This window comes from Myiozetetes cayanensis, unplaced genomic scaffold, assembly GCF_022539395.1.
Source record: "Myiozetetes cayanensis isolate MyiCay16 unplaced genomic scaffold, myiCay2020 scf13, whole genome shotgun sequence".
NCBI lineage: Eukaryota > Metazoa > Chordata > Aves > Passeriformes > Tyrannidae > Myiozetetes > Myiozetetes cayanensis.
In genome coordinates, this window is record NW_026086937.1 from 23,020,528 (window position 1) to 23,047,107 (window position 26,580).

General features: G+C 49.6%; 1 protein-coding gene across 8 annotated transcripts in view; it reads right to left on the bottom strand.

The window, feature by feature from the left end:
• The window catches only part of MBNL1 (muscleblind like splicing regulator 1), a 67,012-nt gene that overhangs the window by 23,871 nt on the left and 16,561 nt on the right, over positions 1 to 26,580 (bottom strand). For all 8 annotated transcript variants that reach the window (XM_050307776.1, XM_050307775.1, XM_050307781.1 and 5 more), the window contains one exon: positions 25 to 195. In XM_050307776.1, coding sequence (XP_050163733.1) covers positions 25 to 195 — 171 coding nt within the window. The remainder of the gene's footprint in view (positions 1 to 24; positions 196 to 26,580) is intronic.

Sequence of the window (26,580 nt, forward strand, 5' to 3'; positions counted from 1 at the left end):
CCTGGAGGAAGCCCAGACACGTACCACGGGCTGCAGAGGGGCTCCGGGCATCATGGCGTTGGCGAGCTGCATCTGCTGGGCCAGCATGGCCATGTTCTTCTGCTGGATCAGGTTATTGCGGCCATTGATCTCCAGCTGCGTTTTTAAGTGTGGTGGTGGGTGAAGATATTTGCAGTTTTCCCTTGAGCATCGACCCTGAAGAGAATTGACACAGGTGGATTAGAAGCTGTAGGTGCATCTTTGTTCCTTATGTCAAAGCAAACCCAAGCCAGGCTGAGGGGAAAGGGCTGTCACACACTGCCCAGAGCCACTCCATAGTTCCTTTATCTGCTGCTTCCTCTGCTTTTCGGAGCCATGGGTTTCTGCAGCACAACTCTAAAACATACTGCTTCTTTTTAAAATTCCTGAAGGTGAGCAAACAGGAACTGTTCTGAAAGTCCCTCCTCTGTGGGGACACACTCCGGCTCCATGAGAGACACCAGCACCACCCTGCGCTTCACTAGACCTGGGATGCAGCGTCTTTGAGGGAAACCTCCTCCATGGTATGAGATTTTGTTGTGACTGCCAAACCAAACAGGAAAACTAGAACTGCCTTGTTTCTAAATGTTTCATGAAATTCAGATGTTGTAAACAACAAATTTCATGCACCAGTTTAACCAGGATGAAAGGATGTTCAGCGATGTGACAACCATTGATATCCAGAAACAAAAAACAACCCTGTGCACAATGCACACCAGACCCCACTGTACCTCCCCTCTTCTCATAGCACAGGAGTGCTGATGCCACGTGCCAGGAGCCTTCAGAAAATGCAAGTTCATTAATACAGAAGCTTTACAAACTAATTGTTCTTTCAAGTTTTTAACACTAAGTGCATACTTTTACGAAAGAGATGGCAACAATAAAAATTAACACCCCCCCCAATTAAGTAGGACAATTGAATTCTTTTCGGAAAAAAAACCCCAAGCAAACAGATTCCTTAAATTACATTTTTTTCCTTTACTCATTTATCTTTGAAATAAATCCAAACAAGAACAATGACAAGGCAAAAGACAGACTTAATTTGAGTAAGAAACCGTTTTTATCAGGGAAAAAATTGATTCAATACAGTTTGACCTTATACTGCAATTTTGCTCAGAAAGTTAAAATTTATCCTTGTTAAACGATCTGCTGGAAATCTAATTTATAGGATGATTTTTGTCTGCCCTAACAGGCTGGGATAACCAGTTTGCTGCTGCCCCTCTCCCAGTCTGTCTCTCCTGCTGGCACTGCAACCTTCTTAAAACTCGTTTTCAGCTGACATCTGAGTGATCCCTGCATAGGAAGACGCCAAGTTTTGTGTATGTCTTCAGGCAACACACCTCAGTTATGGAGAGCACTTGGAGAGGTCGTGGAGACAATGACTGCACGGGTGTCGGTGGATCAGAAGGTCCACGTGCCCTGACCATGTGCACTGACACTCAGAAACCCCCTGTGGGCAGCAGGGCAGGGGGGACATCGGTCTTGTTTGTGACAAGAGCTGGGAGGGTCCCCCAAGCCCTTGGATGGGGGCCCTTTGGTGTTCCCTGACAGGGCCCGTGATGGGGCTCCTGTGGGTGTTCGAGGGGCTGTGGGTGGGACTGAGGGGGCTGTGGGCTGGGATGGAGGGGGCTGTGGGCTGGGACTGAGGGGGCTGTGGGCTGTCCTCAGCAGAGGTGACCCTTTGAGAGCACCACTGAAATCACTTGCAAGAAAATCTCCCTAATAACATCCCCAAGTGTTGGAAAGCAATCAAGACAGGGGTCAGAGAATGCCAAAAAGCCATCAACCATACTGCAGATAAGACAGGGAGAAAAACACGTGCTGCCTGAGGAAATATTGTTACAGGGGAAAGGAGCTTCCTACAGCAAACAAGGCTTGGGATACTCCAGTAACAAACAGCGACAATGCATTAGCAGCAGTGGTGGCCACAGGGATCAGTGCTCACACAGGGAGGGTTTTAGTCCCTGTGCTGTTAACTGAAGCAGTGTTTATATGTGTGTAAATATACCTGTACACGCCTGGAAATGCACATCTGCTGGTGGCTGCTCCACCCGTGGGTGCTCCCCAGACACCCCAGCCCCACAGGGCTGCCCCATCCCTGTCTATAGGGACCAAAGCTGGCACCTGATACCCTGGGGTAGTGGCCAGACCTGCCCAAGGGCCAGCACAGCCTGGGCCACATGGCCCAGCAATGCCTGGGACACCTCTCAGCTGTCACTCAGGGAAGGCAGCTCTCAGCTCGAGGGGTACTTTGGGGCAAAAAGACCCCGAGTTCTCTCCTTTAACTGCTAAACCAACTCATTTGAGAACCCCCAGGTGCCCCAGAGCACTTCACCACTGTGTGAACTGGAAGGTAAAGGCCTGCACTTTGGAACAGCATTATTGAAGTCAATTCTTCTCTCAACACCAACCCTGTGTTAGGTGTTGCTGCTCCTCAGTAACACGGGGCAGACTGACACATTTAACAGTTCCCTGAAAATGAGATCTTACGTGAGCACATTGACAAAATCAGATCTAATTACTGCTAAACGAGTAACATGGAACTACAACATGTGTTGCTGGAATGAGAGAGGAGCAGTTAATAAACCTGATTCTGAAATGCAGATTAAACTCAGTGTCCTCACTTCAGTGCTGGGGTTTAGGCTGCCCCACAGCTCTCTGGATGGGATCCAAAGCCTGGCAGTACATGTTGTACATCCCGACCACTTAATGTACTTCATACACTCAAATGTTTTAAAAGCCATAAAAAACCATTCCCGAGATCTGTGCAATGTCCTCTGGCTCCTGGGAAACAAGGAGCCTCGCTGATGGGCTGCTTCCCCATCGAGGCCAGCATTTCTATCCACTTAGGAGCTGGTTCTCAAGGAAAATAATTTACTCTGAGTTAAAGACTACAAGAATATACCACATCCCCAGGTAAACTGGTTGTGCTTTGTTATCACCAGCTACTGTCAAAACATTTACATCCTCCTTGTTTGCGTGTGACTTTGATGCCCAGGGCACCTTTAACCTTCAATCTTTTAAAATTTGCATATCTTAGCAAATTTCCCAAAAGAAATGCAGACATGTCTGTCTGGGAACAGGGTTTGTTGTTTTACTTTTATTCCACGGACCTTTACAAATGGTCCACAGAGCGCCCAGGAGTTGGAAAGCGCAGGCTGCAAACCAGTGTGACAGATCTCCCCAGAACAGGGCAGCATTCATCCCCTCGGCCCTGCGGGCAAGCAGCTCCTAATTACCTTGTTACTGGATCCCGGTAACTGCAGTCAACAGAGTTCAAGGCAGATTTTCATCTCTCTGAACCTTTTCTGAACCCTCTTTCAGTCATCACAAAAAGAATACTATGAGTACATGCAGAGGCAGCAGTTCCACGCTGCAGCGTCCCGATGGGCTGCACCAGAACACTGGGGGGGTTTCACCACAATCCTGCTGGACTAAAACTCCCTACAAATGCTCCTGAGGCTGCCCAGCACACTCCTCAGCAGAGGCCCCGCAGGTCTCTGGTCCCTCAAGACGAGCAGGGTGAGGGGCAGAGGGCCAGCTCGGCGTTCCCAGCCGCTCTCACATGATGTTTTGTTCCGGCTCTGCGATGAGCAGCGTCAGGCAGCGCGCCCAGCCCAGCCCAGCGCCAGCCCCTCCGACAGTCAGACAGCCCCGGGTCTGCAGCAGCTGCTGCACTTGGAATTCCTACTGTAACAGGGGGCAAGCACACGTTTGCTTCTACTCTCCTTGCAGCAGGATATTTTCATATATAAATATTCTCATCTCATTATGCCCCTCTATTTTTTCTTGGTGTTAAATACACGAATTTACTTTCTCCACTTTCATTGCCAAAAATGAAGAGCCATCCACTCGGGCTGTGGGACTGGGATGTGCCTGACCTTGGCGTGTTCAGCCTCCTGTGACACCTCCTCAAGTGCAGTGCAGGGCTCAGCATGGTCTGGTGATCAGGACTCAAGGCGGGAGGACTTCTTCCCTTTGCCTTCAGGGCAGCAGGAACATGTACGTGACCCCAGGCACCTTCCCACAGAACAGAAGCATCCCCCAGCTATGCAATGTGGTTTTATTCCCCACAAAGCACAGGCATTTCAAGTGAATACTTTCAGAACTGTGGAAAACATGCCAAACTCAAGACAGAAAAGAAACCCATCAGTCCCACCTTGGAAAAATCACCCCCTAAAATTCTGCATTCTGAAAATACAGGGTATTTCTACAAGACTTGGATCCTGACAAGCTTGTTGGATTGTGAGGTTACACCTGAGTGTGTCAGACGTGAGCACAATGAGCCCATTTCTGTGCACTCAGTTACTGCTGTCACTGACAAAACACACAGAGCTCAGCGATCCTGCCGTCACTACTTGAGGTCATCGTCCTGCAGCAGCACAAACACTCAGACCCAGCAGGCCCGTGTGTGCCACTCACTGCCCGTCCCCGGGCCGGCACTGACCCCATGCCAGGCGGGGCAGCCTGCCCAGCTCCACACGGAGCTCCTGTGCTGCCGGGTCAGGTAACCCCGCACGGCCCCCGCACGCCCGAGGGTCGCACACCTCTGTGGGCAGCTGTCAGAAATGCAGCTGCTCTGGGAAAGTCTCACACCGAGCTGCGCCAGCCCGCTGGGTCTGTTTATTTATGCTATTTTTATACCACTGCGGTAGCACAAGCCGAGCTCCTGAGCACTGGCTGCACCGCTCTGCGCGTGGTTCTACACCAACTGCTGCTCAAAGGAGAACGCTTTCCATCAATCCACCAACACCACACCATGAAAGCATCTCCACAGAAGTCCAGGGGACGAGAGCTGAGAGCAGAATGTGCATGCAGAGACATCACTGGAATAAACCCTGGCTCTCCCTGAGGCCCCTGGAATAAACCCTTGGCTCTCCCCCAGGTCCCAGTGCCAACCCCATCACCGCAGGGAGGGCCACACTTCCTGCTGGCACAGCTCAAGGAGGTGCATGGAGCTCAGAGCGGTGTGGACACCAATGGGTGCTCATCATCCTGACCATCCTGACCATTTACATTTGCTAAATTTCTTAAACTGCTGCTCAGGATGTCCCAGAGCCAAATTAATTCTCCAATTAAAAACTGTTACTTAGCAACAGGGCTTGAGATGCAGGAGAGTAAAGAGGGATGCCCACAATGGCACCAGGAGCTGCCTCTGCCCGCAGCAGTGTCAAACAACACTATTTAACAGTTATTAACGACTGATGTAATTTACAGTCGCTTCAAACACTTCAAGGTGTTCTGACTGTGCCGTGGTACCGACTGGTCACTGCCAGAGCTGAGGCCGCTCTGCCGGTGTTCCCTCAGCCCTCAGTTCTGCCTGAGCCACAGCCAGAGAACCATCAGCCAAGGCTCAACAGCGCAGCTGCAACACATGAAATATTCCTCATCCAAAACAAACATGCAAACACCTCCCTCTGGTAGGGAGTACGAATTCCTCCCGGCCCGGCGCGTTAGAACCCGAGCAGGAGGATGGCTGTGACGGCTGTTACGTACCATCGAGTATTGCCTGTAAATGGTAAAACTATTTATCCTGATGCCCATGTGTTTTACAGGAAAACATTTAACTCCCCGTAAGCTATGGTTTCCTTTTTAAAAATAAACTGTTTGCAGGCACTTTGTGTCATGGCTGGTTTGCCAAGCACACATTCAGAGAAACTTTTTTAGTATTAAACAACAAAGAATTACGGGACCTATTTTACTGCCCTGAAGCACGCAGACTGCAGCCCCTAAGCCAGACAGTGGTCCAGAGGCAGGGTAGCAATTGCTGAGGCCCCACACAAGGTCAGGGCACAGCCTGCTTGGAGACCCAGCCCAACACCCACCGGAGGAGGGGTCACTGCACCCAGCTCTGCCACTGCCCTGGTGCACAGCCAGCCACCCCGGTGCTGTGGGACCGTGGGTGCCACTCCCACACCTAACCAGCTCCTGGTTCATGGGCAAACCCCGTGCTGGGCTGTGCACAGGAACACTGACAGCAGCACACGGTGTTCGCTTTTCTAAGTGAATCTTTTCATATCAAAACACACCGAACTGACCACTTAATGACGTCTCTGCGTGTGATTATTGTACAGAAAAGCCTCAACCTCTCTAATGGATCATTTGGCTCGCACAGCTAATGGCACTCTTATGGGAGCTGTCCTATTGCCATGAAATCCAACAGGATTTAAAAAAAGAAAGAGAAAAGCAACCAGAACGAGCAGACTGCCAGCTCGAAACCAGAAGGAAAGACACCAGCACAGCAGCAAAACCCTTCCCACTGCTCCTGTAGTCTGTGGGTCCCTCCTCCTCCAAGGAAGCACAGAATAATCCACAGCACCAGCCCAGGGGGACAGCCATGTGGATGGAGACAGGGACAGCAGTGGGGATATGGAAGGGGACATTCACACTGTGACACTTTGCTTTGCACCCACAGCAGTGTCACCACCGCCTGTCCAGCACAGGCCACTCTGTGACACAGGGTAAGGTGGCTGCTGGGACTCCCCCAAGCCACCTGAATCTTCATTTTCTAACAGCCACTGGCAAATGCATCAGGAGCTTACGGAAATACAAGTATTTCTTTATGTCCATCTCAATTTATATACACTTTAATTCATATTTATAGAAATGTACAAGTTATAATAAATATTTAACACTATTTGGGATTGATCTTGGTATTATTACAAAAATTTGTATATCCACATCTGTATACACACATGGTATGAATCAATCCATCAGTAGTTACACTGACAGTCCCAGCACACACAAACTCAGCAGACTGCACTAGATCAACACTCGACTTCCTCCCAGGTAACATCCCCACTTGCCTTCAGCCAGTCCAGGACGAGGGAATCATGTTTTTCCAGGCCGGTACAGGAAAAGCAGACCCCCACAAAGGGGGTATGTACCCCTGCACATGGGTCACAGTGGCATTAGGAGCCACGAGCCACATCCAAGGAGAACTTCAGCTGCTCCCTGAACTCCCAATGCCACGAAATCCTTTTAGAGCAATCCCTGGTAATCCGTATGATCCCTACTCAAGTGTGCAGTAACTCCCACGTTAAGAGCAGAATGAATGACTTTATGTCCGGACCAGGTACAACACACGGGAGGTTTGCTCTGTTGGTCGGTCAGTGCTGAGCACGAGCAGTTGGAGCAGCACGGAGCCCAGCGGGCACTGGGATCACTGATCCACACTGCTGCTCACCGCCCCAATCCCTGCCAGTGGCTCCATCTGGAACCAGCCCCTCTGCCTCCACCACCACTCTCAGGCTCTCAGCAGTTCCACGGGAATGACTGGAATGAGCAGTGAGCTGGAGGTCCACCAGGTCCCACTGCAACTGTTTAATGGGTGAGCTGAAGCATAATAAATATTTAATAATATTTCCAGGCCTATAATTTGTTTTAGTGTATTTAGTGGTATGAGAGAAAATGGGCGCATTGTCAAATGCTGCATCCGTTTGAGCAACGGGCACATTTGAATCTCTCAGATGTCTGATCCACCTCCACCCCAGTGAACACCTCGGCTGCAGAGGGCTGAGGCCCCAGGTGAGCTGAGGACAGGGACTGCAATGTGAGACGTCAGCAGGCGGGCGCTGCCAGCGCCGGCAGCCGCGGTTCTGGCTGAGGGCAGTGCTGAATAACACAGAAATCAACGTCACGTCGATAAACTGCTCTCTGTGTCCAGCAGCACGCCCACAGCCTCCTCCAGCAGGCTGAAGGTCAATGCCTGTCAGTATTTATGTCTGGATTTTTATGGGAGAGAGGCTGCTCTAAAAGCATTACTGAGAACTCCAGCCCCACACACCAGACACTGGAAATCACTGCTAGAATCGTATCCTGAAAAACCAACATATCCACATGTTTGGGGGTTTTATTGACAGGGTTTACTAAAGAATTCCACCTTTCTCAATTTTCTTGCTATCCTTTCTGTTGTATTTTCCACTCGCTTTTAGCAAATACAGCATCTTGATATGCTGTTTTAAATACAACTTGAATACATGTCAGGCATGTATTTTATTGACTGAAACTATTCCTAAATTTGACTAAAATTTACCTAACACCATTAGTGTGCAAAATAATTGTCAGAATATTATCTTGTTCAAGTGAAGTTAAATGATAAATTCTGACTGAAATATGGAAAGTTTATTTAACTTTATTTCAAAATAGGATTTCAGTTTACAACTGAGCACAGGTGAAACAAAGCATTCTGAGGGGGAAAGGACAGAACAGGAAATTTCATAGAATCATGGAATTACAGACTAGTTTGAGTTGGAAGGGACCTTAAAGATCACTCAGTTCCACCCCCTGCCATGGGCAGGGACACCTTCCACTAGCCCAGGTTGCTCCAAGCCCCGTCCAGCCTGGCCTTGGACACTTCCAGGGATCCAGGGGCAGCCACAGCTTCTCTGGGCAACCTGTGCCAGGGCCTCCCCAACATCACAGGGAACAATTTCTGCCCAAAAAAGAAATTTCTTCCTAAAGAAGAAATTTGCCAGGATCTGTACTTCTTACAGATATATAAAACATTTCCTTGAAACCAAGGCCAGTCACTCAAATGGGAACTGTTATGGGAATCAATACCAAAGCCTGAAGAAGTGATTTCAAATTCATCTCTGCTCTGAGATGCCACTGTCCCTGGAATGTGGAAAGCAAACAGTGAACACCGACAGTGGGGCTCTGACCCACCAGTGCACAGGTACAGAAGGGGGTAGTGGCACTGTGGGAAGCAATGGTTGTTTTTACCTGGAAATGCGATAGCTGCTTTACCCAAGAATTCACAAAGGATCACAGGTTTGAATTAGCAGCGTGAGAAAAGATTTTGACTCTCTTTCAGCAATGCCACACTGAAGTCTCTGCTGAGCCACATGCCCTGCTGCTCCATGTGTTTCTGGAAGAGCTGGTTGGCATCTGACAAAATAAACCTGGCGCCTTTGGCTTGGTGGAAAACCCACAGCCTGCAGGGCACGGCCATCCGTGAATCCCTGAAAGGAGTGTGCAGAAGTGACCTGATTTTCAGGAATGCAAACAGCTCCTGGTCCCTGACCCCACACGTGCAAGAGACATTTTACACCACCATAAACTGCCTTAGATGGAAACATACTGCTCCGATCACATCCCAACCTTTCTACCCAATTACTGCACACCCTGGCACTGCCACAATAACCCAGAGCAGTGGCTGTGGAGGGGACAGGGACAGCTGTCAGGGGTCTGGGACAGAGACCTTGGGCATCAGACAACCAACAGCCTTTCCCAGCAGCCGGGAGAACCCTGTGGGTGCCACCAGGGCGCAGGGGTGCTACAGTTGAGGACAGGTTGCCTTCGGCAGCTGACAGAAAGTTCTGCCTCTGGCAACCAAAAACTCAACACTTCTGGCCCCTTCTGTACAGTTTGCTTACAAGATCATTAAATTTAGGCCATTCAGTGTACTCAGTAATAAAGAAAAGGAGAGACTGAAACAGCAGGCACAGGTACACAGGACAGGCACTGCAGGAGGCAGGGTGCCCATCACCCTGAAGGCACCGAGTCCCAGAGCAGTTTAGTCTGATGTCACTGCACCACAAAACACTAAGCCTGCAGATTAATTTCCATGAGTCAGTTCAGCTCTGAGGTACATGAGGATGCTGGGGCTGATGGACCACTACCATCCATCACAGAGAACAAAAGGTGGACATGGAGTCCCTTAGAGCAGCAGCATGGGGTGCCACAAGCAGCCCCGAGGTCCCCACGGCACCAGCACGGGGTGACCCACAGGTGTAACCATGGAGGTTTGCCTTTATCTCACAGCTGCCACCCCCGAAAGGACAAACCCACAAACACACCCGAGTAAAGCAAGTGGACTGTCCCTGTCCAACAAGAACTTTAGAAACTGATATAAGCTGAAGGATTTCTCTTTTGAAAAAAAAAAAAAAGTTCAGGAAATCTTTAACAACTTCTAAGAAAAAATTCCACCTGCTTTCCACAAGAGGGAACTCAGTGAAGCCAACAGCTTCTGCTTCTGCCAGGACAGTGATTTCCTACAGAACACACCTTCAAAGTCAATGCCCAGCCCCTCTGCAGTCAGGGCAGCCCCCCCAGACCGGCAGGCAGGGACTGCCAGAGCCCACAGAAAGGCACCTGCGGTGGCAGGAACACACAAAGCGGTATTTAATGCAACGTTCCTAATGGGAGCAAGAATCCCGAGGGAGCAGCTGGCCCGCACACCCCACCAGAGCATGGAAGTGTCGCTGTGTGAGGACTTTGTGGCTGCGGGGCCAGGACCCGCCGTGAGCGCTCCTGCGCTAACGAAGCAGTAATTAGTGAGCACCGTGCACATCCCAGGGCAATGCCAGCTGCCCCAGGGTCAGAGGAAATCCAGAGCCACACAGGTCACCCCTTCCGGGCTGGGAGCACACAATGACAACCCTTCCACAGCCTGACATGACAGCACGGAACAAGGAGCCACGGCAACCAAGGGAGCCACAGCAACGAGACTCTGCACGACTTAATCAGCAGCTCAGAGCAGTTAATGAACCTGGCCACACACACCTATGAGTAAGGTCAACACTGGGGCCTCACGCCCAAAGGCACCCCCACATCAGCAACAGCCCCTGAAGCTGCTGCCACCCACTCCAGGGCACTGCCACATTCCCCCCAAAAAGGGCACTGCCATGAGTCCCTGCCAGGTTCCACCACATCCCACGCCAGGGCACCTCCAAGGCCCACACGTTTACTCTTTATTTCTGCTGGCTGGCAATTAAATATTCCTGTCCTTTTGAATTTTTTCTTTTAAAGCTAATTCTGTCTGGTTTGAAGTGAAAATCAAAGAACAATCATTAAAGATAAAGACCAGGCTGACAGAAAGCTAGCCTTGCATCTTTCCTTAAATGTGCAAGACAGAACAAACATAGCTCTTCTCCTTTTCCTCTCAACTGCATCATGATTATGGTGTAAGTAGAATCATTAGCTTTGGCTTTCTTTTCTGCACATGCAAACATCCCACCTGAACTTCATATGCTACCAAAGGGGGAAATCTTTCTCCTCAAGCTAGACTGACTACTTGAAATCATATATAAGAATAAGTTTTATGTAAAGGAATGGTAAATGCACTGCAAAAGGAAATGGGGAAAGGGCTTACTGTATGCACACAACTCTCAGGGACACCTGATAAAGCAGGTTTTAAATTGATGCGTCTGCCACAGGGTTGCTCTTCTCGCTCATCTTGCTGGCTACTGGGTGCTGAAGGAAAGGTGTTTCAAGACCAGAGGATTTGGTGCAATATGAAGAGTACACATGAAGTTTGTCAGCAAGAAAGTCCTGAGACAGGAGGGACATAAAATAAGTCACATTTTTAAGAGACCTGGAGGCCAACTCTATCTGGTGGTGAAAAGAGATGCTTATCAGAGAGGTGAGCAAAGCTTTGGAGAACCATCAAAATCAGTGCCATTCCCAGAAAAGGGGCAGGGAATAAAAGAGAAGATTTAGATAGGTAAGCCAGCACCAGCATGGTACTGCAGAGGGAAAAAAATACAGGCTCTGGTACAAGCATTTACGGCACATCTAAAGCCTTGTAGGAGAAAACCTCTACAAGTGAATAGGGAGCAAGCCCCCAGAAATGAGGAGAGCTTTGTACATGGCCACTGGTCCCCAGCATCACACAGGGAGCCTGACAGGAATGGTACTGTGCCACAAAATTCAGTCACTGACAGAATTCAGCACATGCAAATTAAAACAATTAAAATTAAGACTTGTTACAGTGATACACTGCCATGAAAAAGTAAACGAAAAGAGAGCTGCTCTCCCTGGCAGAGCCAGCCCTGCTGTAGCCTACGGGTGATGAGTGGTTTAATTCTACAGACGAGAACCTGTTTTCCATTCTGTACCAGTTTTCACACCCAATCTCTGCTGGTACTACTCACTGCCTAGCAGCTCTGTCCCTCCTCACTTCCAGAGAATGTTTCTCCCAGTTCGTTGAAATGCCATGTCATTAATGGTTCCTGGGCACAAGCACCACCTGAGCCAGCAGCTGCTCTGGCAGGACCCGCTGTGTTGCTGTGGGACCCCCAGACCTGGCACTTGGCAGCCCACTCCTCCGTGACACAGCAGCATTGCCCCTCCCAGGGCACTGACACCTCCCACACCCCACTGGCCCCATCCCACCTTCCCAAAGCAGGGGAAGCACCTCAAGCTGTTCTAAATGCTCAGGATGTCTGAGTAAGCCCTCGGTGGCAGCGCAAGGCAAGGCCCTGAGTCAGCTCTGCATGGCCACCCCTAATACACAAAAATAACTTGTTTATTCCTCCTGAGGTGTTATTTTTACACTGGCAGGGCCGGGTAGCCGTGGCCATTTGCTGCCACTGGTCCCAGTAAGGCACGTGGTGCGGGCTGGGTGCATGAGCCCTGCAAGGTGCCGGATCAGGGACGTCCCTGTGCCTGCCTGGTTGTCCCATCTCGGTGCAGAGGGCTCAGTGTGGGGCTGGGAGAGGTTCTTGGACCCTGGGGGTGCACAAGAAACACCCTCAGCCACTGCCCACCCTGCCAGCTATGCCCGGCACTTGAGGAGAGCCATCCTACACCTCCCCACGGCATCAGCCAGCACCTCCAGCTCCCCATGGATTTCCAGAGGGAAAACCTCCTCCTGAGCTGCCCCTTTGATTTCTAATCATCTGGAGGAAAGCCCTGCTAAATCAAAGAGTGGCTCCATGTGCATGAGCAGCATCTGTCAGCTCAGGACAGCTGAGGGCCATGCTGCGATGCTGCCCTGGCTGCACCCACAGCACTGCTCACACCAAGAACCAAGGGGCAGCTCTTCCTCCACAGACCCAACCAGGTCCACAGTGCATTCCTGAAGTATCCAGTTAACACTCTCCCAGTGTTAACACTACTCTTTATCCACCTGGCTTTGGTGGATATAAGTCCAACTAAGTGAATGCAAACATTCCTAAGGGCTGGGAATACCAAAGTGTGGCTGGGGAGAGGTAAGTGGGAACATGATGGAGCAGGACAGAGGCAGAGGAAGCTGCTGGCAAGTAAATATTGCTCAACAGGACAGCAGGATTGGGGAAAAACTGACAGAGTGGAATAACAGGAAGTTTAGTCACTTCTGGACAAAAAAAGCGAAGCGTGTGAGTGGGGCGGAGGGAGTGCAGCAGCCAGAGCGCTGGGACAGGAGGGCAGGGCAGGCACGGGACATGCTGCCATGGGCACTGCACCCACCAGAGGAGGAGGAGGCTGTCCTGCCTGGGTGCCCCACTGCAGCAAACCCTTCACAAATACAGCAGGATCCTGCAGAGGCTCCTCCACCTCCTGACTCGAGCTGATGACCCAGTTAACCCACATCTCCAGCTCCTCCTCTGCCTTCCCCAGCACGGAGAGCACCCTAACTGCTCAGCCTGGGGTGAAGAAAACACCAGGGGAGGCAAGGAGAGCTGAAATACAGCAGTCAGAATTTAAGGATGCAGCTAATTTTGAACAACCAGCATTACCATTCAAACCCACTGCAGGAGGTGGCAGTGGCTGCGTGGAAGTGTGTGAACCATGGCTGAGGACAGGTCCCCAGCAGGCACACCATGGGCCATCCAGCACAGCAACACCCTGCAGAAAGTACTGTTAGTACATTGCTGGGTGTCAGTAAAGGCACTAGCAAAATGCAAACCCAAGATTTTACTACATCATTCAGAGAGGAATACGTAGCAAGAAAAAAGACAAATTTACAGTAATTAGAGGCTAGATAAAGAAACTCACCAAACCATGGCAAACTGACGACAAGCTTGATTAATAAAGTTGTTTACTGCTTAGGCAAATGAGGGAAGAAAAGGATATAAATAACAAAGGGTTCAGCAGCAGAGAAATAACAAAACTTTAACAAGTTTATGATTTAAAAATTCCTATGATGAGAGTCTGTCTATAAGCAATTCAGACTTCAGTGACAAAAAGAGATACCAAAAAAGTTGATGTATTTGATATCGGGAGGCAAAGGGAGAGTTAAAAGTCCACAACAAAGAACAAATTGAAGCAAGCAAGTGTAGAAAAGGGAAAGTGTCGTGAGCAAACAACGGCTGACACATCAGGTTTGTTTTACCTTGCAAGTGTGTGCTGAGGCACAGTAAAAGCTTCCTAACCAAATAAACACCCTTCCCGTCCCTGCGGGAACCACAACAGCAGCAAACCTGGCACTGGGGTATGGCTGGAGGCCCCGCTGGGGCGGCACGTGAGGCCTCCCAGCAGCACTGCTCCACTCTGAACTTTGGGACACACTCACCACATCTCCTTAAAAAAACCCCACCCAAACAGCCCCAACCCTGAGGGGCCGCAGCAGCTCCATGGCAAACCAAGGAGCAGAGACAGCCCAGCTGGTGGCAGGGAAGGACACAGTGCCCCACTGAAGTGAGCACTCACCGGCACAGCAGCGGGGCTGTGAGGGGGCACACAGAGCATCAGCACTTGGCCTAATTTCTGATTTGGGGTGGCCACTGGGCCTTGCCTGCCCCACGAGTAAGAGCACAGCCCCGAGGCACGGGCTCAGCCCAGTGTCCAGCCTCCGTGCCCTCAGGTCAGCGTACACCCCCATGACATGATCCAATAATCATTAACAGTGGGACACGGAAGCACTGACCATTGCTGGAAGTCCTGACCCGTACCGGTGCTGAATTCCTCGCTCAGCTCTGTGCTGCGCTCCTGAGGGGGGAAGCCATGGGATGCTGGGCTCAACAGGCCCTGCATCGCTCACGGGTTTTTTTCTCCTACAGCTCAGGAACAATTTCCTGCACTAAGTGCTTTCCAGGCCTCCTAACACTGATATTGCAGATCAATGTTTTACAACGAAAAGCTGCCTGACAGGTGTGTTGCACTCATTTAAGCGCCTCTAACAGGCAGTGCTGCTCTAATCACACACTCTGCACCTCTGCTACCTTCTACCCCAGAGGTTTGGCCTCACTCACTTTCCACATGAAACAAAACGACAATAAAAGGACAGAACAAAAGATCCACTGTAAGGCAGTGTGCAAATAAAGACAGTATCTATCTGCACCAGCACAGTGCAAATATAATTAAGGCTATGACAAAACATCACTTGCTCTCAGGACCCCTCTATCCCCTCTCTGCTAAAGCCTCTGTAGAGGCTTTATTTTTAAAAATGCAACTCTTTGTTAAGCAAATACACAGAGAGCAGAGACCGGTGCTGTAGGAACAAGGACCTGGTGAGAGCCCCTGCGTGCTCAGAAACGCGGCTGCAGGGTGAATATTCAGTGTCAAAGCCTTGAAAAGCTCAACTCTCTCCGCCACACACTGAGGAAAAAATCCTCAGAAAAGCTTATGAAATATGTGACAATGACATTAGAGGAGCAGAAAGAACACATAAACAGCAGAAGCTGTTTTTCAGTGTCTGTAAGCCCTCACAGAGCACCTGGGCTCTGCAGGAACACAGAGGTGCAGATCCATCAGCCGCGAACAGAGCAGGTCAGTGCACATGGACTAGTGGGAAACACCGGTGGCAGGATTTATTTTTCTGAAGTTAAATAATCACAAAACATGCCAGAGCGCTGCTCTGTGGTCAGAATTCCCTCTGATTGTTTATTTTCACATGGGCACTGACAGCTGCAATGTCCTGTCCCGAGGCAGAGCTGTGCAGACAGCGGCAGCGTTCCGCTCCTCCGGAGGGAAGCTCAGCTCCCTGGCCCATCCCAGCAGCCACCCCACAGCCAGGCAGGGGTCCCATCCCACAAGGAGGTACGAAAGCCCAAACCCAATGGTGGAAAGGAAAAGGGGGTAATAGCTGTTTTACAGAAGCAATCTTTCTGTAGGAAGCAGCATTTTCAGGAAGAATTTCTTCCCAGAAAGAGTGGCCAGGCACTGGAAGGGTGGAGTTCCCATCCCTGGAGGTGTCCAAGGAATGACTGGATGTAGCACTCAGTGCTCTGGTCTGGTCAGTCACAGGTTGGACTCCATGGTCCAACCTTAATGATTCTCTGATTTCTGTTACTGGCAGTTTAAGTCTGTTGTAAGACATTTCAACTGTGCCACTACCCTTCTACCCTTCCCATCCACGCCGAGGCGAGGGAAATGCCACCTCTGCAGATATTATCTGAGTGTGTGAGCTCAAACACACACCCATGACCTGAAGACTCAAACGCTCTCACTTGAAGTGTTCAGCCACATAGCTGGTGGGAAATGAAAAACTTTCCATGTGTGGGAGCCAACCGAGCTGATGAAACAAACAGGAACATTCAGAGGGAGGACTGGTGTATCGTGATCTCATTGCAGAAGCACTTTTTCCCCAGGTTCAGCATGTGTGAGGCACAATCAAAGCCCCAGAGATGAGAGCATTGGCTGCAAGGCTGCCTTACAGCTACTTGCTCTTCAAAAACCCAAATTCTCTTTTAATATACTTCACGCAGAAACCACTATTAAATTCCCCTCTTTTCCCTGACTTTTTTTTTTTAATGTGAGACCAGACTGGCCCTAAACAGTAAAACAGGAAAGTAGCACAATAGCAAATGAGAACTTTTCTACCCCACAACCTCCCTACAAAGAAACAAGTTAAAGGTGAGAGCTTTGCTCGCTATGGCCAAGCCCTCAGAGCCCCAGCAAGGCGTTTCAGGGCAGCTGGAGATGCGCTGCTCCCGACAGCCAGCACCACAGCCACTGGGAATCCCTGCCTTGCACAGCCCCATCCCCACTGGGAATCCCTGCCTTGCACAGCCCCATCCCCACTGGGAATCCCTGCCTTGCACAGCCCCATCCCCACTGGGAATCCCTGCCTTGCACAGCCCCATCCCCACTGGGAATCCCTGCCTTCCAAACCCCCATCCCCACTGGGAATCCCTGCCTTCCAAACCCCCATCCCCACTGGGAATCCCTGCCTTCCAAAGCCCCATCCCCACTGGGAATCCCTGCCTTCCAAGGCTCCCAGGGCTCAGACAGCTTTTACACAACACTAAGGAGCAGAAGCTGAACCGAGTAATTTGTCAGGTGATCAAAACAGAATTTGAGCAGTCACTCAATAACACTTAATTATTTGTCATTTAAACAGAACAGAGAGAAAAGAATGTAACAACTACGGGTAGTGCTGAGCAACTGACCCACGGCTGTACTCCAGACACCAAGGGAAGCCCCCCAGCCAACCACAGCTTAATCAGAACATTCCCACAGAGGAAAGTCAGACTGAGAAGGGATGTTCCAGCTCCAGAGCCCTGCTGGAATCAGCGGCAGATAAAGTGTGAAACCCAGAAAGTCATTCTGACATCATTTACATAATTTACATCATAGAGTTTAATTTTTAAAAACTGCCATGTGAAGTAAAATAGATTAATACTGAGGTCAGCTATTTTTCAAACCAATATGGTTAATAACAGAGAACATAAAGAGAAGTCAAAATGAAATCACTTTGCATTTCCCTCATGTCTTTGGAGGGAACAAAACTCTCTCCTTACCCCAAAGCCCAGCTCTCGTTCAAGAGAACAGGAGCCCTTCCCCTGCCTCTCTCCCACATGCTCTTCAGGGGCTCCCTTGGTCTCTTCTGCACTGTCAACCAAAGCCAAAGAGAGAGCAAGGGCAAAAACAATGTGAAAACCAGCCTGACTTCAAAACCTCTGTGTGACACAGAAAGCCAGGAGCAAGCAACACACTCTCCCAATTTTCAGTGCCTGACTTAATGAAGCCAAATGCTAAAGGATTCCAACAAGGCAAAACTATTTGTGCTTTCCTCCATAGTAAAACAAAATAAATCCATCAACAAATGTTAGTTTTCAGATATATTTAATCACATCAGTAGCCACACTTGGAGCTAGGTGCAAAAACCTATTGCAAAGAGCTGGCAGAAACTGGGAACAAACACCTTTCCCTGAGGAGGAACCTGGAGCCTGTCTGCATGCTGCATCCCCAGGGCACCGCCTGAGCTATGGGTTCTCCCTTCTCCTGGGCTTTAATTTGCTTCCCCAAGCTCCCACCTGCTCCCACTGTTCAAACACAGCCCTCCCTCCTGTGCCATCTTCCCACGTGGCGTAACAGCATCTGACCTCTTCAACCTCGTGCCTTTTGTCTCTTCTCTGTCTCTCCCTTTAATTTCTTCCTCTCTCCTGCCTTCTCTTCTAGTTAGAGACTTAATCACCTCCTTACACATTTTACTTCGGTGTGCTGAGGAACTCCAGTGATCATCACCACCTCTTTCCCTCTGGCTACTTTCTTTTCTCACCTTCCTCTGCTATCTCCATCTGTGTGTGCTCTAAACGTGCCTCTCACCCATGGGTACCTCCCTTGGGACCTTTCTGCTATCTTTGGGTGCCTCTCCAGGACCTCTGGAAAAGGGTCCTTGCTTAGCCCATCAATCTCCTTCTATTTAACACACATTTGAGTTGACTTGTTGCTTATTTAACAATCGCATGCAGAAAAGTTAATTTCTCACCAACATTCACACATTTTCTGTGCCTTTAGGTTATTTTTCCCAAAGAGTTCAGTGAGCTTCCTTGCAAACCTGTCTCCTCTCAGCACCAACACTGCCCTGTGTATTCCAGCCCTTGGCAGGTGAGAGCAGTAGTTTTACTTATATTGCTACAAAAACCTGAGTTGACTTTGAGGTCTGGAGACTCCTTTAACTCCTGCTCTCAAAAGTTTATAACCATTTCCCAAAAAGCCAGTTTTAACCAACAATGCATGGTGTTACTATTCTAAAAATCCCTCACTTCCTCCTGTTCAGTCCCAGCCACAGGAGGAGACCAAACTGCCCAGTCCTGGCTGCAGTGAGTTCACACTGTACTGCAGGTCTAGTTTGCCAGCTGCCACCCCACAAACAGTCACTTCTGTGCAACAAATGCCTGGCCTGGTGAGGGGCTCCCCGGACCAACCAACACCACCACAAACCCCGACCATCACCAGGAAATATTTAAATCACAAATGGAGTTTTTTGCTATGAAAAAATTCCCTGTTCCTCACTGTCAACAAGAACTTTGCATTGTAAGGTACTTAACCTGGAATTAAAGCTGCCATATCCATCCATCCATCCATCCATCCATCACCTGCATGCCCTGTGCAAGGGAAGCATCTCACTGTGCTCCACAGACGTGAGGTGCAGCTGCAGTGTCCAGGCAACAACTAGAGTAAATACCAAGGGAAAGGGATACAAAGACCTGACTCTTCTGTTTCCTCTGAGGTGTGTCTAGTGAGTGTGAACTCCTTAACCCTTCAGTGCGCCCAGCCAGGGGCTCTCCAGCTCACCTGCATTTGTATTTGGTTACAGTCACTGCAGACACCCCAGCTATCCCCTGACTCAGCTCACGGCAGGGAAGATTTTACCACTGCACAGACAAGCAAGGGGATGTCGATGCAGATGATCTTCTGAACACGCCCTACCACCAGAAAGCTGAATTCCAGGCACAATTTCCCATCTACAGCTGGCTCTAAACGCTGATTCCACTGTAAGAAATGGGAAGGGACAGCAGAGCCAGCAGCCCATCCTGCTCCAGCTCTCCCTGTCTCTGTGGCACAACGTGCTCCGAGCTGCTGCACACTGACAGCCAAATTCTGCTCAAAGACACCGACCAGCTGTATGCTTTTCTTCCTCCCAGTATTTGCTTCAGCAATGTCGGTTTATGAGGAGCCCCAAGGCCCCAGAAAACATTTCATTCTGTCTGTTCTTTTCCAAAGACTTCAGTTAAATGTGCACACTCTTGTTCCCATACAACAGAATAAACGAAGCAAAACAGTGTTCCTGACACCGCTGTGCTGGCTCCTGCACACCTAAAAACCTGCCAGGCTCCTGAGGAATGAAAACCTCTCCCTGGGCTAGCCAAGGCTGGAAAGATGCTCTCAAATAGAAAATGTGCAACCTCCCCCTCGCCCAGTATCAAAGACCAGCACTGGCACTGCACAGGGCTTTAGACTGAATCCTGTCAGGATAAAGAAATTCCCTTCTGGCATTATCAGTCTGTGATCCCAGAGTGTGACCACTGTTCACACTCACCCTGGGACTCTGCCTGCTCGCTTGCATGCTTCCACAAATGGTTATTCCACAGGTTCCTCTCCAGCACACGTAAAGCAATCTTACCCCTGGTGATGTTTATGATCAGCTTGTGTTTCCGCTTTCAACATTGAGAATGTTTTTGAAACACCTACAGAAAGGACAGGGAAAGCAAAAACAACACTGGAAAAGCTGGATATTGAAGGAGCATTAACATTGCTAGGGGCTCAAATGCCACAGGGCTCCTGATGTTCCCGAATTTCAGCAGGTGGGTACTTCCCTTGGACAGCAACTCCATCCATGGCCAGGAGACAATTTAACAAGAGCAGAAAACAATGAGCTTTACTCCTGTGAAGTCGTGGTTACAAACTACACCTGCAGCTACCTGGGGTTTGCTGGCTGCTCCTGGGCTGCAGGGTTTTTGAGCGTGTCCCCAGACAAATGACCCTGCTCCCCAGAGATACCAGTGACCCCATGACCTGCCCCAGCCACAGACTGCCACTGCACGTGGACACGTGCTCTCCCATGCAGCCAGCACAGCAGCATGAGCACTGTGCACATACATGAAGGACAATTGCCACACTTTGTCATTCCTCTTTTTCAAATTTAAATCTCAATCTCACAACTATTTATGTCTCTATTTAAGCCTGGAGTTATCCCACGTAAATTCACTGAAATCACACCAGTAAAAAGTATTGAGCTTTGCTTGCTCCCAGAACTGCTCCTCTCTTCAAGCAGCACTGTCTCTCTTTTTGCTAACTCTGTAGCATTTCGCCAAGTTAGGAACGGTCCAGAGAAATCTGGAGTCGAAGAGTGTCTTTCCAGGAACTTGACGGGACTTGAAGTGCTCTGAGATGAAGCTGGATCCAAACCCACTCCCCCAGCCGGCCCCTGCCCCTCTCCTGCTCCAGCAAACATGGCAGTATCGGCACCCTCCTGTCGGAGCAGCACCAACACACCCACCATCCCACTGCTGGGAGGCCAGAGGACTTCTCAGGTTCTCCAAGGATTTGGGAAGTTTATGCAGTGAGTGTGGTATAACAAAAATGCAGTCTGAGGAAGCGGTTTGCCAATGCCAGGGTAAAGTCCTCCAGCATCACTATGCTGGATTTATTCCTCTTCTTTGAAAAACCACTTCATCAGATGTATTTTCCTCTATTTGATCAAAACATTGCAGTTGCTTTCAACTACCTCAACACATGTTCTGCATCAGTTAAATCCTCTGATGTTCCCTAATGAAGAGGATAAGTCATAAGTATCTCAATAAACTCAAACATGAACCCTAAGACAGTTTTCTTACTTGCATAATCCTGTATTTCAGGACCTGACAATTCAGTGTTGACTTAAATCTCATTTCAACAGCAGTAATCCTCCTAGTGGCACCATGAAATGAGGGACAAGACAGAACTCTGGATCAGGATAAAAGCAGCTCGTTATTTCTGATTTGAGTGCTGCTTTGAGTGCAGCCCTGGATGGAGAAACAGGCTGGACCCCCAGCTGGACCCCCAGCATGAGCTCAGGCAAAAAGGAACAAAAGGAAGCACAAGCAAACAGAGAGGATTGAGGAGGTGCCAGTTACTGACCAGCCCCAAAATGATGGCGGTTCTCTCTCTTACCAGGGTTGTCTGGACCTCAGTGAATTGACAGGAGGGCTGAGGACTCGCCTTGGCTTTAGCCAGTGCCCTGGAGAAGAGGCTCCCTCTCAGGCATTCGGGCACGCTCCGACACAGCAGCTGCTCCTGGTGGGAAGCACAGACTCCCAAGCAGCACCAGCGGCAGCAGTTCCTAAATGACAGCCGGCTGAGCTAACGAGGCCCTGCCGTCCCAACGAAGAAACACCAGCACATTTCCAAAGTCAAAAACCAGATGTGATCATTTGGTCTTCAGTGTAATTTGTTGCTTCCAACAAATTTCTGTGAGCCTTGGCAACAAGGCATCTGTATTTGGAAAAACAGAGACTTGGGGTCATCCTGGGAAGGAGAGAGGCCTCACAGGCTGCTCCTGACCACACAGTTAAGACTTGGGGTAAATGACTGAATGTTCTAGACATGAGGTTACCTTATTTTATGCCTTTTTACATTTCCCTTGCAAACTAGTTCAGAATTTTACTGATTCTGACTATGCCCAGCAGAGTTCCAGACTGTAACAGAAGCCCATGCTGGTTTCTATTACACACAGCCTCTAAAAAATTAGTGCAAATGCTGCGGAGCAATGTTTTAATTTTTATTTAATTTCTTCCTGCCGAGGCAGAGCTGCAGCTGTAAAATGAGCCGTAACTCTTTTGTCCAAGGATCTGATAAGACTTCAAAACACCATTTATCTTCTCAGAGAGGAACACACGCGCTTTGGATTGTTTGGTTTGTTAATGGACTATTTGCCACTCAGCCCAACAATTGCCCCATTTTCCCTACATATTTGCCACTTTCCCTTCGCTTCCTCTTCTGGAGCTCAGCCTGTTGGCAAACATACAGGCTGGAGAGGAGAAAAATGGCAAATCAGACCTTAGGAATTTGAACATTGTTTATGTTTTCATTTTTTGCCAAGGGTTACTGCTTTACGAGCTTCCTCGGAATCAGCCATGTGTCCATCTGCCTCCCAGCCCGAGCCTCAGCTCACCTCTGCGCCCAGGATCCTGTCCCTGCCTCGCCAGATCCCACACAGGTAAAACTACCCCAGAGTCACCTGCTCAAGTGTTCTGGGTTTTTCCTTCTGCCTTAATTAAAGAAGAATCAGAGCCACGATCTGCCACGGTCACATTACTAGTGAGATACACTTACTGGGATTTTCTTTTCCTCATTTTAAAAGAAATAAGGTTCTATTCTACACCCTTATGTAAGTGTCACACAAAGGGGAACAGCAGGTCAAAAAATTAATAGTTTTTGAAGCAATGATGAAGTAGAGAGACTTAAACAATTAACAATTACATCTCAGAGGTAGAAGAAATAAGGTGCTCACCAATTTCAACAATAATTCATTTATATATTTTTAAGGCTTCTTGGTAAAAGGTGGTAGCCACATTTACAGAATTCAGGAGTTTCATTTCAAGAAATAAATACTTCTACACCTAAAGACAAAATACTATCATAACAAGCACTGGATCTTAAAAACAAAGCACCACAGCTTCAAGCTCAGACATCATCAGTGAAGAGACTGGCACTCCCAGCTTCCAGAAGCAGAGAAATGTGAAAGTTCAAGACTTTTCACCTGTTGAAGGGAGAGTAGGAAAAAACGTTTGCACTTCATTGGGACACCCAGCTTACGCATGAAGGAGCTGCCTTAGCAGGAGCATAACTCGAGACCCAAAATCGATCTGGAAGCTGCAGAGCCCGTGGTGAATGCTCGCTCCAAAGGCAGGCGTATGACTCGTGTTCACCACGTCCACTGAAGAGCCAGCAGGTTTTGGGCCACAACAGCTCCCACCCCACAGAAAGCCCAGGTGGAGACTGCTGAGCACAGCCCGGCAGCTGCAAGGCCAGGCTGAGCCCTGTGTCCCACTCCCCAGCACAGGGGCAGAGGAGCAGGGCAGCCCCGCACTGACAGGGGTCCTCTGCATCTGCAGCCTCCCACAACAAGATTTGCATTTGACATCTATCTCCCCATTGTTCAGACATCTTTATCTCAGCTTTCAGGAAACGCAGATGACTCATCTATCGGAACATCTGACGAGGCTAACGTAATTTCAAAATGAGTTCTACTTAGGCTTATTTTTCCAAGCAAAAAAAAAAAAAAATTTAAGAAAATGTTTCAAAATTACACTAAAAATCAAATTTCAGTTGAAAACCGGCTTCCTGATTTAGGAACTCGAGTGTTTATTTTTGCTGTAGACAGTCTAACAGGCTTTTAGGCATCCAAATTTAGGAAAAAAATCCTACGGCATTTAAACAAGGCAGAGTCAGAGCTGGAGCTGACTCAGCCGCTCCAGCGCACAATTTGAATACACTACATAATCATTCTCGGTTTAAAATTATCCTCCTAATATCTAAGGGCCAGATTATCCCACACAAGTTCATCTTGATTTGTGCGCTCCTCTAGGCCAGCCTCGCAGGTTTCATTAGCACTAATTAGGCAGCAGGACAAGATCCCGCTGGGGCTGTCCCAGCCCTGACCTCCTCCTGCAGCACCTCCGAGGTTACAGCCACAGGCCTGGCTGCCTCCTCCTCCCCACGCTCCCAGTAACACACACCACGGCTGCTTGTTCCCGCTCACAGGGCAGAAGGAGCTGCCAGGTATGCCCACCAGAGGTGTTTCCCAACAGGTGACAGTGTCCAGAGCCCAGGGCTGCAGTGCCACTGCTCCTCACACAGAGCGGGGCAGAACCTCGGGGGTCAACACCCCTCTCCCCTCTCCAGCCCTATGCAGAGTTTGTGCATTCATTTCACAGGGAGGGGGAGAAATAATAAAAAAAGAAAAGAAAGTGCCCTACCCAAACCTAAAGTTCCATTTCTGGCACCTATTTTTGCCTCCTCTGGGCAGGGCAGGGCACAGCACAGTGTCTGCTGCGGTGGCCGCACGCTCCATGCGCTCTGTCCCCTCCATCCCCCTCTCCGTGCCCACAGAGGACATCTGGGCCGAGGCCAGAGGTGAAGGGCACTGCCACTGCACAGGGTCCCCTCCCAGTATCTGCTGTGCCTGTTTATGTTCTAAATATAGCAGAGCACATGGGTCATCTCCAGCTCCAGAGAAGTCCTGCTCCAGGGGCTGCAGCTCTGCAGCGCTCACACCTGCCTGACGTCAGCTCTCACACAGCACTTACTCCTGAGGCACACTCGCACCAGGCCTTGGGAGTGATACTGGTGACAGATCACAGCATCACACACTGCTTTGGGTTGGAAGGGCCCTTAAAGGCCATCTCATTCCAGTCCCCAGCCAAGATGCATTCTTAGTTTGTAAAAAATAAAATTCAGTGGCTAAATATACATTTACATCCAAGAGACAATGCAAGAATAGCTGTTTAATTAATACTAACATTATATACACTTAATGAGAAATCAAGTACTTTAACATTAATGTCAATTTTTCAGTGTACTGCTATTTTAGTAAAGAGCAAGGATATTACATATTGAATTATTTAAAAATTAAAAATTACTTTTGAACGTCCTAATCAAAAATCTTTTTTTCTCTGTGCTAAATACTGACTGACCTTACAGGGTCCAGACGGAGCTGATGAAGCATTTCCCTAAATTGTTTTTATGGAACATCTGAAGTTTGGGATATTGCAGACAAGGTAACACAGTGACTAGCGCTGTTCAGCCCAGCACACACCAAAGCTGACCCAGAGCTGACACAAACCCAGCACTGAGCAATGGCTTCAGCCATGGGCACTGGGAATTCCCAGAAGGAAGATATTCTCTCTCCTGTTTACCCAAGGTATTCTCGTACACGGTACAGCTCCCTAACTACCCAGCCCAGCCCAGGGCACCGCTGGCAGCCAGGGGCCCATCGGGAGCAGCTCCCCTGCCCCGCGCCCCGGCTGCAGCGAGGGGATCGCCCGATCCCCCGGGAGCCTCTCCAGCACACAGCAGCTCTGCCACGGGCCAACCTTTCAGCAGGAGCACAAGTAAACAGCTCCGGTCAGCAGTGTATTTTTAAACAGCAGATTCTTTCCCAGCTCCCAGCTCGGTGCCTGCACTGACTCCCCAGTGCAGCAGTGGGCTCCTCTCCTCGAGGATCTGCAGTAACGCTAACTACGGTTATCACCCACGGACCTTGCAGCACTTGGCAAAGGTCATCGTTAGCTCCTGCATTAAAAAAGGAAGCGAAGAGCCCTGCTGATGGCAGCAGAAGGGCCAGCCATGCCATCGGGGCTGGGGAACCCTCTCATACAGACACCAGCCCACGCTGCCGCCCGGCTCCAGCACCGCCGGCCTCCCCATCCAGCACTCAGATCTTAAGGCACTTCCAACAATGTCAGAAGCCTGAGCAGGGGATGCTGGCTTGCAATAAACCTGGGTGATGCCTCCTATGGCAAAGGAGATTCACGTCCAGTTCACTCTGGTGGCTGGTTTCCACCTTTCTGCCTGGATCCTGGCCTGAGAAGCGCAAGGCCAGCAGGGTCAGGCCGCTGCAGCCAGACAGCACGGTGCTGGGAACCAGGGAACACTGCGGGTGCTTCACTAGTAAACCCATCCTGGCTCTCTCAGCCCCTCACACAGGGACAGGCTGGAGGCTCCAAGGCCAGGCCTGTGTTCTGGCAGCACTGAGGTGACACCGCGGGGCTGGGACTCCCCGCCAGCACTGGCTCTGCTCCCACCTCCCACACTTGTCTAATGCATAAAAACATCTTATTTTGACATTTTAAAATTAAAACCCCTGCATGCATTTTAATTACCGTAACTTTAAAACAGATTTCAACAACACAGAAACAAAACCACTTCAATATCTGCAAGTTAAATCATGGCTGGGGGTGACAGCGTGGGTATTTCAGGCCCAAGAACACTGCAAAGCTTTATTCTTTACCCCGATCTGAGACAAGACACGTTTTCAAGCTCGGGATGCTGCAGGATTGACACAAACCCGCCATAACCCACTTCCTGCCGGCTGCGCCGGGGCCTGGCTGTGCACGACCTGCAGTAGCTGCTACAGCTACAACTCCCTCCCCGAGCATGTCTGTGCCAGCAGCCAGCTCCACGCACTCGCTCCGCTCCCCGGGAGCT